Source organism: Heloderma suspectum, chromosome 2 (genome assembly GCF_057233095.1).
Source record: "Heloderma suspectum isolate Gila_16-S chromosome 2, 16-S_ref, whole genome shotgun sequence".
NCBI lineage: Eukaryota > Metazoa > Chordata > Lepidosauria > Squamata > Helodermatidae > Heloderma > Heloderma suspectum.
In genome coordinates this window covers 283703933-283718482 of record NC_139459.1, presented here as the reverse complement: position 1 = coordinate 283718482, position 14550 = coordinate 283703933, and the positions used below count along the sequence as shown (strand labels likewise).

General features: G+C 42.1%; 1 protein-coding gene across 1 annotated transcript in view; it reads right to left on the bottom strand.

Moving 5' to 3' along the window:
• The window catches only part of DOCK3 (dedicator of cytokinesis 3), a 454424-nt gene that overhangs the window by 204982 nt on the left and 234892 nt on the right, over positions 1 to 14550 (bottom strand). Inside the window, exons 16-19 of the mRNA XM_084829818.1 lie at positions 9924 to 10086; positions 5926 to 6032; positions 4742 to 4913; positions 1813 to 1910 (exon numbers count right to left, since the gene is read on the bottom strand). Of these exons, the coding sequence (XP_084685944.1) occupies positions 1813 to 1910; positions 4742 to 4913; positions 5926 to 6032; positions 9924 to 10086 (540 nt within the window). The remainder of the gene's footprint in view (positions 1 to 1812; positions 1911 to 4741; positions 4914 to 5925; positions 6033 to 9923; positions 10087 to 14550) is intronic.

Here is a 14550-nt window from a genome sequence, read left to right as displayed (position 1 = left end):
ACTTTGAGGAAAGGCACCTCTATGCCTTGCCCCACAAAACAGGGTTTTGAGCTGGCTTCAATTCTAAGGGGTAGTCAGCTTTCTGGCAGTAGCAAAGAGAACACATATGCATTCAATTAAGTGTGCAGTTTGATAAAATATGTGAAGGAAAATAGTCTTGCACTGAAGTGCAGAAAGAGGTTGATATATGTTACCAACATACTCTAATGAATTGTAGTTCACCTTTAATAAAATTTTATCTATTGAATTCTACAGTTTCTGTAGATTAAGGGTGCAATCCTATTCATGTTTAGACAGACAAAAGTCCTACAACTCACAGCATTCCCCAGCCAGCATAGCTGGCTGGGGAAAGCTGGGAGTTGCAGGACTTTTGTCTGTCTAAACATGCATACTATTGCACCCCTAATTTATCTTTGAATGCAGCAGAAAAAGACTATAATTATAATAACTGTTGAGCAATGTATATGCAACACAAATCAGACACTCTTTCTCTGATAACTAGCTTTTAATTTTAAGAGCCGAGTGGACAATGTCAATCACAGAACTTTGACATTTAACAGTAAAGAATGATGAAGGGAGCAATCCTATGTCCACTAAACACTGTCTAGAGGGCCATAGGATTTTCTGGTTTCTGGGAACTGAGGTTGGAGCCAGGGCTTCCAACGTACTTCCCAGAAACCGTGCTCCCCTCTCCCACCCCTTGTAGCCAGCACGGTTCTGTCTGTGCTGGCTACATCTCTGCGCTTGGAAACAGAGCGCGGAGATGGGGAAAAGGGGGCGGTCCTGGGGGTGAGGAGGAGACCATGGAAGCTGCATTATGCAGCTTCCTATGCGCCACGTGCCCTCCTTCCCTCCCCCAAGCTGCAGCTAGACAATGGTCACCCTGCACTGGATACTCAGCAGCCCCTGACTTCAAAGGCTGCCGACTATTTCAGGAGGATTGCATCCTTAGTGCCTTTGGCCAATGACCACATTTTATCCCAATTTCTGTTATCTAACAGTATGAATTCACACTTATCGTGACATGCTGGTATTTCTAGCATTCATTAGAAAACCTAGATAATTTCCAAGTACCTTCAAGGAAGGACACAATTTCAGTTCCATTTCCATTTACAAAGGGAGGCTGGGAAATGCTCCAAATAATAAAAAATGGCTTTTCAAACTTCTTTAGTAAGCCTTATGACTTTTCAAAACTGTAAACTATTCTAAAAAGGGAGTGACTGAGCATATTTTTTCCAACACAATCTAAGAACAACAATAATATCCTGTTAAAACATAATAATTGCACATAAATGCATTGCTTTCAATAACAGTTCAGTTCACAAAGAATTTTAAAATCAAAACACTGTATCGTTTTATTTCATCACCTTATTACTCATGTTCATACAGCTCTTAATTACCACAAAAAACTACAACACATGCATGTCTCCCTCCTCTCTCCCCCTGCTAATACATCACGCTCTAAGCTTCCTGTTTCTGCAAGCAGCAGGCAATGAAGTGGCAAGGGGAAACTCAAAGTATGGTGATGCCAGGTCACACATTTTGCATTATTATCTGTTACCAGAGGAAAGGAAGAAGGAGATGCAGGTGTGCAGCAACCACAAATCCTCCATCCCATCTAGTTCCAGCTTTAGTCTCATGAACTGATAATATGCTGTTGGCACAGTCCTTCTTAGGTTTGTGCTTAAGATAATCACATCTGTACTTTACCTACTGACAGAAGACAATCAGAGGAATTTTTTGGCTTTCCCCTCAAAGATAGTCACTATCACAATAACAATGGTTAATAACAATTTAGACTGGACTCAGTACCTTAACAATTTCTTCACCACTGACATGCCTCAGTCTTCCTAAGATATCCATTACACGATCTGGATAAGCTTTCCATTTCAAGAGAGCAAGCAGATCCACTGAAAATTATTGAAAAAATAAAGATGGGCATATGGACAATATACTAAAACATATTATTATAGGAGTAGATTAGCATAAAGTAGAATTATGAGAATTTTGGAAATAATTTTTAACTATTGTCAGGTGTTCACAGAGACAGATTTGTAGGTTAGCAATATTTAGATAAGAGCAACAAGGACTACAATCCTATGCATACTTACTTGGGAGTAAATCCCATTCAACAGAGTGAGACATACTTCTGAGTAAACCTGCATAGGATTATGCTGTACAAACCTATAAATAAGCATAGAAATAATGCCACCACAATAGAATACATTTTGAATAGATTGGTAATAATTATTCTTTGTTTATGCTTAATTTTCTACAATAAGCCCAACAAAAATGTCAGTGAGTGAATCCTGATTAGCGATATTTGTTAAAGAACTGAATGAAGTCAAAAATGTTTCTCTGTGTATATGTCCTTTAGCATATATAGATGTTACTGAAAGCTAACATCCACATTTCAAATCATAGAGCTTTAAGGCTGATTCATACAAATTATTTATGAGCTATAATCAGAGAACAGGAAGACCTCCAGTCCAACTCGCTGCTTAAAACCCAGATTAACCATTCACCACCCCACCATAGATCAACCACTGCAATCCAAATTACAGGTTTTCCAGAACTGGACAGCAAGTATATTTCAAAACATGCTGGCAGAGCAATAACTCCAGGCAACTCATGTAAGCAAGCCAAGGTACTTATGAAAGAGAAGAGGTAAACACCATTCTAATCTGGGTGGAAATCCTTCGTCCCCAAAACACAGGGCATGAGCAAAACCTAAAACCTATCTGTTGAGTCATTCTGAAACACTGTGCTGGACACAATTATGTTAACATTAAGCCTTGAGAGCAGCTTTACATGTTCATTTTTATTCCCCTCTATCTTTGTTTGTAATGAATAAACCAGAAGCTTGCTGGGAGAAAAGAGATGTGATAGTCCATTTCACATATCCATCACTCTGCATGTGTGAAAATCAGCCTTGATCATACAAAACTTCTGTTAGAAGCTTCATTAAAAATGGATTAAAAGGAAGAATTTCATTACAATTTGCTGTTTAAGTGTTATTTGTAATAAGACTAAACTGTGTCTACCCAGTCCAAAAGCCTCCCATTACTTATTTTAATGGTGCTGCAATATATTATTAAAACCTGGTGGCATGAAAGGAGAGGGATGAAGATCTTGAATGTTAAAATAAATTCACAGCTGTTACCTGGTGCAGAAATCTGAGGTCACGGTGCTTATTCTAAGGTGGAAACAGTAGAAAATATAATGCTGGTGATTGTTTTGGACCCTCCTAATTATATACCTATTGTTTCTGTGAGTTGAACCCATCTTATGGCCAATTGAAATGAAACTGCATTTATATAGTTTTAAAGTGCAATCCTATGGCTGCTAGACAGCATCTAGACAGCCATAGGATTTTTCGGTTTATGGGGACTGAGCTCGGATCCAGCACTCTGAGCTTGGTTCCCAGAAATTTGACTCCCCACCCACTCTGCTGCTGCCTCATAGGAGGTGTGGTTCGTCACCGCCTCCATGCTTGGAAGAGCAGCATGAAGTGACTGAAAAGGGGGCATTCCTGGGGGTGGGGTGGGGACTGTGGAACATCCAGTACGATGCTTCCTATGTCCATCCAGCCTCCCCCCACCCCCACTCTGAGGCGTCCTGGTTAGACAGCTGAAATTGGCCATCTAGCCACAAATGCAGGGTGGCTGGAGTGTGGAGGAGAAGATCCCCTCTGCGCTCTGCCTGCCCTGCATTGGATAGTTGTCCGCCTCCAAGTTTGGAGGCAGCCAACTATTCCCATAGGATTGCGCCCTTAGTTATTGGATTAAAATTTGATGTGGGGGAAGGGAGGCTGTTAAACTGTCTACAGCCGCAATCTTCTTTTACTTCCAAGAATGGGAAAGCCATCTACAGAAGACAACTAATTTGATGAATTCCTTTGGCTTTTCTTGAGAGTACTTTCTTTAATTAAAAAAACTGTCAAATTTAAAAATCAACTGAGAAAGGATTCTATTCAGCAGGATCTTTCTCTGCTGTGAAGGTATGCTCAAATTTAATTATGAATATGAAACATAATTCTGATCTTAACAATTTGTCAAAAAGGCATGCTTCTGCTCACCAGCAATTCCAGCAAATGCCCCTAAGCATTCTTGAAGACCATTATGGAAATACTCCATATAATAAAGGGTATTTATTTGTGGACTTGGGGTTGTAGAGAACATTCATCTATATCTATTTGACTGTGATATTCATTAAGAGGCCAGACATCAGCTTTCCCCCCTCCATTTCTATTAACTTTGGCTACTGGTCCAATTCACACAAAAAATCAAGTTTTTATTGGCAAATGAAAACAGGCTGATCGTGGAAAAGTAGCTTTTTTTGCATTGGCAGCTAAAATATCAAAGCAACTTTTTATGAACCATGCTCTGAGGATACCTGATTCTTCTAATGATCTGACATTATTTGTTTAAATAGATTGTAATTAATTATGCTATATATATCTGCTTTATTACAACTGTGACTTTACTCATTCTAGGAAGCTAGCCACAACAAAAGGATCTTTTTTATTTTTAGTTTGACATTGCCTTCAGTCTTGCATTTTACAGCTACTTTGTAAGAAGCATAGTCTTTCCAATACAGGTACACGCTGCAGGCAGCCATGGCAAATCAGGAGCCCCCTTCTATGTTAATCCATATTAAACATGTGTATGATGTCCACCAAAATGCAATGTCTGAAGTACCCCTCTACTTTTTGGCATTCTTGAAGTGAAAATTACTATACCGTTCTGGGTGAGTTTGGTAGAAGAAAGCTGGGTAGAGATTGAAAAAGACTCTTTGGTGCTACGCTGGAAAATCAGGCTTGAAGGGATGTTAGGACAACCATTATAGTCCTCTTTGCAGCATGGAAGACCCAAATACAGTGCATGGTTATTGAATGTGCTGTTTTCATCACACTGGAGACACAAGAAAGGAAATTATCTTTACCCAATTGATTTGTCACTTTACACCATACATTCCTGGGTCAATAACCACAGTATATAAGACTTTGTATTGATCCTATGCACACAGACATTCTGTATCATAATATGCATAGTGCTCATTCTTTCAGCACACTTTAGAAAACATAGTTATCTACCAAGAAATCACTTTAGATACTCTTGTGATAATTAACAAGTTACATGCATCTTCCATTAAAATTAACCTCCTTTTAAATAATTATGCTATACTTGGTAAGAAAAAAACATCTCTCTTAGAGTGTTCATCTCTGTACTAAACATGCCCCTGAAGCACAAGAGCTTTTATTAGAAGCCTTCCTCTCAAGGATTCTAAACATCAGCTCTATTTATACAATAATATTAATCTTTTGCTGAAGGGTGGTATTGTTTATCACGCTCTTTGGGACTCTTGACTCTGTCCAGAATAAAGGATAAAACAGATGAGGGAAATAACTTTTTTTCCAGTCTAAGTGCCAATGATGTGCTAGGATGGTCCTAGTGTGGTGCGATAGAGATGAGAGGGTTCAACACTTTCCAGTGAGAGTTTTGCTTAATTATTAAATTTAACGTTATATTAAAAAGCCATTCCCCAAAACATTAAATAAAACAGCTAAATTTTGAGCCTTTGTGGGACAGAGGTGCCCCCATTAAATGTAAGCTTGTAAACATTTAAGTCATCTATCTTGAACCCCATGTATAATGCAGGATACCAGTCTTAATGCATTAGCAAAGAGAGAGAGGAGATTTTCTAAATAATTTTTTTTTTTTAATGATGCTAGGCACTTCTGATCATCTAATCTGCTTGCAGTGTCTTACAATTTGTGATGCACTATAATAGTGACGACCCAAGATCCATCCAGGCACTTATTTTACTGACACAGCATGTCTTAAATTTGTGCCATTACGGATTTACTCACATATAACCACAGTGAACTATGAGATGCATTGATGGCGGGGCTAAAATTTGTACCTTATAAACATAAAGCTCATGAATATCATCAGATAGGGTGGTTCCATCGTCCCTCATTAATGGTGTAAATGCAAAGCCAAAAAGCTTCTTTTCTCCTTTATCTTTTGCTGCAGTAAGAAAATGAAATGTTTGCATAAATTGTTGAATAACTTACAGAAAAAACACCTTATCCTGACTCTCTTTCCATGATACCTGTTTTGCATTGTCCCAGTTCAGCTTGTGCTTTCCACAGAACCCATGGAGGAGTTTGGGAGCTGCTGGGTGAAGCAGTCGAAATCACCTTCCCTCTCCCCTTTCCTCCAGTGGGAGTCTCCACTGGATTGCAGTCCATTCTGTGAACAGAAGGAGACCTTCCATTCACAGAGGGACAACTATGGATCTAATCCAGGAATGGACAGAAGAGGCTGCACAGGAGCCTTGACAAATACGATTTGATAACTATGGCTTTTTGCAAGTACATATTTGAAAGAATTTACAATAACCAGGATATCTGTATCAGGCTATCTGGAACCCTGCCTACTTCCATATGATACTGTCTGTACTTTATGATTCAAATCTGAGGCCCTGCTATATACCTTCATCTGAGGCCAGGCTTGTGAGAAAACAAGACTGGGCCTTTTCTGCAATAGCACCCCCGTTGAGGAACTCCCTCTCTAAGGGGATAGGATGAGCGTCTACAATGTTTGTCTCTCAGTGAGCAGTTAATACATTTTTGGTTTGCTCAGCTTTTAATAATTGGTTGGTTCTGTTTTTATATTGTTGTTTTAAATCTTTTATTGTACACCACTTTGAGGGGCTATTGGCAAAAAAAGTATTAAAATATTTTAATAAAGTTAACAAGAAAATAACCAATATCCCTATTAACAAAGAGGTTAAGCCAGGATGTTTTAAAAATAAAATAATGCACTTTGGGTTAAAAGCATCAGACTTGCCATACACATGCAGTGATAATGCCTAAACGTTTCCTGATATGGTTCCACCCTCACATCTACTCATTTTGAAATAAATGCATTTTAAAATTGTTTGCTTATACCAAAACAAAGTTCCCAGTGGTGACTATAAGGTTCCAAAAGAGTTTGTTGTTGTTCAGTTAGATGACAAATATAAAAAGGGAAGTTTCTTAGCATGAATTCCTGATCACTTCAAAAGCTACCAGGGGCAGGGAAAGGAGGCTCCTACTCAGGGGCTTGCACTGTTCAGAAAGTTCTTTGCTCCCCTGGGGTAAGGAGGGGTGGCTGCCTGCTGGATCCCTTCACTAGCACTTCGTTTTTGCAGGTTCCTCCTCCTCTGAGTGGGAAGCTGGGGAGGAAGATCCCCTGGAAGAACTGCAGGAAGAAGATGAAGAAGGGAAGGAGATCTGTATCCCTTCTTCTTACAGCCTGATCCACCCCAGGATGAATGGTGTCTTTTCTTGTTCCCTTTATGGGATTTATGCCCCCTCCCCCAGGGACCAGGAGCAACTGGGCCTACTGTCCTCCCTTAGGCGTGGCACCAAGCCCTGTAACTCTTGTGTCACAATCTGCTTCACCCAAGCCAAGAAATTGGGATGGGCCTGTTCCCCACCCAAGTCTTGCACAAAGTGGGAGGGGGTAGCAGGAGTCACCCTTGTGGGACCCTCCAGTGGGCCTGATGGTCGCTGTGAGGAAGCATTGGATGGGCACTCCCCCCATAATGCTGCTGCCTCTTCTCTCTTCCCCAACTCTGTCCTTGCTGATGCAGTGTTGTTTTCCATGTTCTAGCCAAACCCTGTTTAGGGGCTGACAAGATGTTGGGGGGGGGCAGTGGTGGAGAAAGCCTGCATCCCTGTTCCCTGGCAAGAGGTGTGGGGTGCTGCTCTTCTACACACTGTTCATGCCACTTGAGGGAACCTGAGGTCCGGTGAGGCCTCTCAAGCCGAGGGTGAGGCCTCTCAAGCCGAGAGTGAGGCACAGCTGAGCAGTTGAGGCATACTTTGCACCAAAGGCAAATAAGGCCTCACAGCTCAGCTGCCACCAGGTTAGGGGACGTGTGCACAGGAAATGACTGTCTGGCACCAGTGAGCTTTACCCAGGGGATAATCTGGAAGCCTTGAATCTACCTCTCTCAGGTAGAGAGAGCACAGGCAAGCCAGTAGCTGTTTAGGCACTCTACGCACCTGGTTAGGGAGCACGTGCATCAGGTTGTGTCGACCTGGGTGCACTGCCACTGCTCCAAAGAAGACAAGAGGACTGGCTGCTTCCCAGTTAGGGAGAGCACAGGTGGGGTGGAGGTTTCCTCACTGTAAAAAGCAAGGAAGGCCAAAAGCCTGGCTACTTCCTGGGTAGGGACAGCACAGGGCGAGGGCAATCCCTGGTGCACCGGCACACTTCTTTAATAAAAAAATAAAAGGAAAACTCTATCTAGCTGAGTTTGCAAAGCTTAGCATGGACCCTGTTCAGTTGATGCCAGGCAGGCCAGGCTAGGTAGCCCCTCCCCCTGGAGAAGGCTATTAGATTGGGTCCTGCCTGTTGTCCAGTGGGAGGGTCTAACCTGAAGGTCATGGGATGTCCTCCAGAAGATACAAGTGGATCGGTGTATATATATACACACACACACACACACACACACAGAGTGTACATATTCACAATGTAATATGAATTCCTATAACATATCGCTAACATACATGCAAGCAGCTCTCTAGAAAATGTTGTTAAACCATGCAAAATGCTGTCCCTGAAAAATCATTTCATATCCATCACCTAGGAAAAAACAAAGCCACATCATACCCAAACACACATCACCAGTCCATGAAGAGCTGGGCTAGAAGTGACTGCTTGCTACTCATAGAGGCCATTCCTGGAAGTGAGAGTGTATGATTTGGGGTGGCCCAAAGCTTGTTGTGGGGTGCACACCTCCAGTTCTGTATTCACTTCCATGTACATTGGATATTTGCATGGGGGTACCATGCTTGCAAGTGTCTTGTGCCCCAATGACGTGTTTGGCCAAACACAAGACTGTAACATCTCACAGAGACCACTTTCCCCAAGGATTGGGTATATGACTTAGGGTGGCCCAAACCTCAGTTTTGGATGCACCTCTCTAATTCTTTGTTCATTTATGCATATGTTGTTATCATTGGTATGGTGGCAGTATGCTCGAGTAAGGGGCCAGTCTTGAGTAAGGTTTCTGTTAACTGTGATTACACACAAAACCATGTGATTGCTCCAGGTCTATCACCTATTTCCCATCTCTTGAAGTGTAGACCTGGCCAATGATCACATTCAGCATTATTCATCACATATGGTTAAATTTTTTTATCTTGGCTCATAGACTAAAGGATAGAACACACTTGTCACTTTCCTGCCCCGTAGGGGAAATTGCTTATTGGGATCCATATAAAAATGTATAGTTTGAGTAAATGTTGAAGTCTGCCAGATTTCATAGTTTAAACCCAAAGTGCATGATGTTAGGCTTAACCTTTCCACTATATCATCAGTAAAGATTACATATGTTATATTACATTAACAAAAACAAAGTGTCAAGCATTCAAAAAACAAAACCGCCCATAACTTCTGGATGTAACTCAGGAAAAACATGTACCTAGACAAATTCATATGAGTAGCTGGCACAGAAAAAGAAATAAAACATAGTAAATTTGTGTCCGCAGAATACAAATTCTAGTTTCTGCTTAATGAGTAATCAATAATAACTCCTCTAATTTATTGATAAATCTTCCAGTCCTCTCAGCCCTTCGTGGAGGTTTATCCAGTTGCGTACACAAGATTTGGCTTAGGCACAATAGCCTTAACCACCCCAAACAATTGCCTTGCTAGAGGTTGTTGCAGCTGTACATCCACAAAAGCTTTTTGTTGTTGTTGCTGCAACTGCTATTGGCTGAAACTGTTGTGACAATGTGCTCTATCATGTGTTTTAAATTTATTGTTTTATCCTCCTCCTTTGTGAAGGAACACTGATCTGCAGAAGAAAAGCAGCCTATGAAAATTAGGTCTCTTCCAGATATAAAAGCATGTTGCACTCACTGGAACAGTGCCTGAACTCAAAACGAAGGTGAGAGCCACGGAATCTGTCTATGGGAATGGGGAGTTTGATGACTTCTCCCCAACGAGGGCTGTTACTATGATAGAGGACAAAGGAATGATATACACTCCTACTTGGCTCTCCTGAGCCTAAGCTGATGCAGTCCTGGAAAAAAAATGAAAAAGACAAAGTAAGAATAAAAGAATATCACACCATGTTAAGGATGCAGAAATGTAGAATATTTTAATTAGTCTAATTCATACCCATCTACTACTAAACAAAGTCAGGGATAGAATCAAAACCTTGGAATATATAAGTCTAGAGACTCTGGGTGCAAAGTCTAGAGATTTTTAAAGGATTTTTCTAAGTGAAGAAGGTAGGGAGTGAGAAGTAATGGTGAGATTCATGTAGTATGTGCTAACTTTTTCTTGAAGCTGATCCTTATTTTGACTTTGGAATAAGGCAAGCTTTTTAAAGAGTGGCATGGCTTGTTTGAGGGGTAAACAACTCTCAAATAACCCAACAACAGGCCATGGGTTATTTGAGGGCTGTTTCCCCTTCCAACAAGCCATGCCACTTGGATTCAGACAACATGACAAGCTGTCTCTAGGTAGGTAATTAGACAAATGGTGCCCAGTACGCCCTGTGGCTTAAACAACCCATGTGGAGTGGGTCTTGTAGCTCTCTTCTTTGAATTACTATAAAACAACAGAACTTTCAACAAATCTTTAGCTTAAGTATGGGAAAAAAAACTACAGAGGAACAGAAGCTATATGTGAGTGTCATGCAAGGTTCATACATTTTAATTTGTAATAGGAGATGATTAAGCCAAGAATGGCTTTCATGAGTAAAAATATTTAGAAGACTAAGTCCCTCCATCCACTACCATGGATGCGTTACCACATTAACAGCAGAATTCTATGTATGTTTAATCAGATGTAACCCATTACAGTCAATGGGGGTTGCTCCCAGGTCCATAGGATTGGAGCCTCAGTCATCAGATCTTTAGGACTCGTGTAAAGCCTGTGTTGTCATGCGTGCAAGTAGTTCAAGAATGATTGGATGAAAATATGTTTGGCCATTTCCCTTGCAATTGGAACAACTGTACATGGGATCCACTGCTGTAATTTTTAAATAAACTGATTAAACTTAAAATAAAATTTTAGTTTTGGTCCAGGGACTACCAACTGCTGATCCTTAGGCTAGGAGGTTGAAGAAGGCAGACACACCACCACACACTGTAGTCCTGGTTCAATAGCAGGAGGGTCACCCAGCTCCACCCTTGAGATATGTGGCCTGGGAAGAGCTGCCTGGACCCAGAGGGAGTCTGCAATGGGCTGCTTGCCCACCTTACCCTTAGTTAGTAAAATATGGTATTTCAAAACATATGTCAGCAATACAAACCACAGCGTTAAGAAATGATATCTCGGGGGCATGTAGCTGCTCTCATTCCAGGAAGAGTCCTCAGAGATCATTAGACAGTTCATATTTGGGCAGGGAGGGGGACTTATAGGGATAATATATACATTCATCCAAATGTGCCCTTCATGTTCCCATGGGTGTTTGGTGCTCTTCCACTTGCCTGTTCTAAATTTCCATACTTAAGGCAGTGCCATGGCTCTATAAAGTCCCCAGCTTCTTTTGGCGCTTTTGCTGCTTGTTTACTTTTCTGTGTGGGCCATTGTCTGTTAACTCCCATCACGCGCACGCGCGCGCACACACACACACAAATAAATAAATAAACAAGGTAGCCATGTGGACCTTAAGAAAAAGTCCCCAAATCGATGCTGCTGTAATACTTTTACTAGGCCAACAAAATCACCACCACCTGCCAAGGGAGAGAGCTGTGCTTGCACCACAGATTTCAGCTATCACATGTCCTGTTCTACCGTTGTGAATGTGTCCTGTCCTGTCCTGGGAAGGTTCTCCCTTGGAAGAGGAAGAACTCCTGCTGGATCCATTCAGGGCATGATCCAAGGCATGTTTAAACAGGAGAAAGTCCTGCACCTCCCAGCCTCCCCCAGTGAGCCACACAGGGAACTTTTTCTGCCTCAATATGCCTCGGATCATGCCCTGAGGCTGCCACCCTTGACTCCTTTACCTGGGAGTAAGATCCACTGGACTCAATACAGCTTCCTTCTGAGTAGAGATGCCTGGGGGAGTGCTATTAATGAATTACTTTGAATTGCGATCCAGTCCTGGTCAAAGACTGGGAGCACCAGGTACACTGGGGGGTGGGAGGCTCCAGAGGGGCTGGACTACAACTGGCTGGGGGAACATAGGAGTTGTAGTCCAGCCCCCTGCTCCCCCCCCATGGTGGGGCTGGGCTGGCTTAAGCTAGCCTAGCACTTATCCGAGAGCTCTGCCACAGGGGCTGCCTGGTCCAGGCCCCCAAGCAACCCCAGATCGGCCTGAGGAGTGAGCCCAGGGAAAGGAAGGCATCACAGCCCCAGTCTCTTCCTTTAGAACCCAAAGGATGCCAGGAATCAGTGATCTGAGGACCAATTGCCACCCAGGAGGTATCCACATATTCGTATACTATACAGAGCCAAGAAACATACCTTTTTGCTATTAAAGCTCAAGCTTGGAATTTTTTTGCAGTTTCAAAATTTTCTGCATGTCTGCACTGTTCAAGCTTCAGTTTAAAACAAAAATGAGGAAAATTGGTTTGGCAGATCTCTGGTAATGTTATATTAGCATATTCTTATATAGATCCTGGAGTCTCCAAGTTGGATATGTATAGGCCCATCCCAATTTAATACTGCTGCTATTATAATTATAACATAAATTTGGCACTGTATGTAAAACAAAGTAAAGGAGCTACGAAGAGATCACGTCAGACGTTGAAGCTTTGGGAAGGAATCTCAAGAACTTTGGGGCCCAGATAGTTTTCTCATCCACCCTTCCAGTAGTTAGAAGAGGGATAGAAAGGGAACGAAAAATACTCCGGGTGAATGACTGGCTACGAAGGTGGTGCCGACGAGAGAGATTTGGATTCTGGGACCACGGGCTATACTTCCTGGAAGATGGGCTGTTGGCTAGGGACGGGTTGCACCTCACAAAGGATGGGAAGAATGTGTTTGGCCACAGCATGAAGAACTTCATCAGGAGGGCTTTAAACTGAATCCTACGGGGAAGGGAGATGTAATGTTGGGGGTAACAATGGACGTAGGCGCATGCACTGCAATGGAGAACAGCTCTGATAGCGCCCAATAATAGTCTTCAGACACATGTAGGAAGAAAGCCAGACCATGAAGCACATGGTCTTCGAGGTCCATATACTAATGCCCAGAGTATGGGAAACAAACAGAACGAACTTGAACTCTTAATACAAGAGGGAAATTATGACCTGATAGGAATAACTGAGACTTGGTGGGATGACTCTCATGACTGGAATACAGCAATTGAAGGATATAACTTGTTCAAAAAGAACGGGAGGAACAGAAAGGGAGGTGGGGTTGCACTGTATGTGAAAAATACATACTTCTGCACAGAAATACAGGAGGAGGAGCTTGGTAGCCCCATCGAGAGCATCTGGGTTGAAATAAATGGAGCAAAGAATAAAAGGAACCTGGTGGTCGGAGTCTACTACCGGCCACCCAATCAAGGAGAAGTCAAGGATTAAACTTTTGAAAAGCAAATAGCCAATGTTTTAAGGAAGCATGATGTAGTAGTAATGGGGGACTTCAATTTCCCCGATATTTGTTGGGAGACAAATTCTGCAAAACATGGCCCCTCCAGGAAATTCCTGACTTGTGTGGTGGATAACTTCCTCCTACAGAAAGTAGAGGAAGGAACTAGAGGATCGGCTATCCTTGACTTGATCCTAACCAACAGAGATGACTTAGTGGATAAAGTAGCAGTTACAGGAACTCTGGGGGAAAGTGACCATGTTGTACTTGAGTTCTTGGTTCTAAGGGAAGCAAAAGCCGAGTGTAGTCAAACGCGTACCCTGGATTTTAGGAATGCTGATTTTAATAAACTCAGAACAATGATCAGTAAGGTCCCATGGCAAGCGAAGCTAACGAGAAAAGGAGTCCAAGATGGTTGGGAGCTTTTAAAAAAGGAAATTCTCAAGGCACAATCATAAACAATTCCAACAAGAAGAAAAGGTGGAAGACAACAGAAGCAGCCAATGTGGCTTCACAAAAAGCTTAGGGATGACCTGAAAACAAAAAAGGACACATATAGGAAGTGGAAAGAAGGCCAAGTAACAAAGGAAGAGTACAGGCAGATAGCACAGAATTGCAGGGATGGCATCAGGAAGGCTAAAGCTGAGAATGAGCTGAGGTTAGCAAGGGATGCTAAAAACAACAAAAAGGCTTTCTTCAGCTACGTGCATAGTAAAAGGCAGAGGAAAGAAATGGTGGTTCAGCTATTAAATAAGGATGGCAAAATGATAACAGATGACAAAGACAAGGCAGAGGTGCTCAATTCCTACTTTGGCTCAGTCTTCTCCCAAAAGAGGGTCTATGACCCCCCTGGCAAAGGCGAAGTGCAGGCTGAAGGGGCAGGATTGCAGCTTGAGATTGATAGGCATATGGTCAAGGAACACCTAATTACTTGGAATGAGTTCAAATCTCCAGGGCCAGATGAACTGCATCCTATAGTAATAAAGGAACTGGCAGA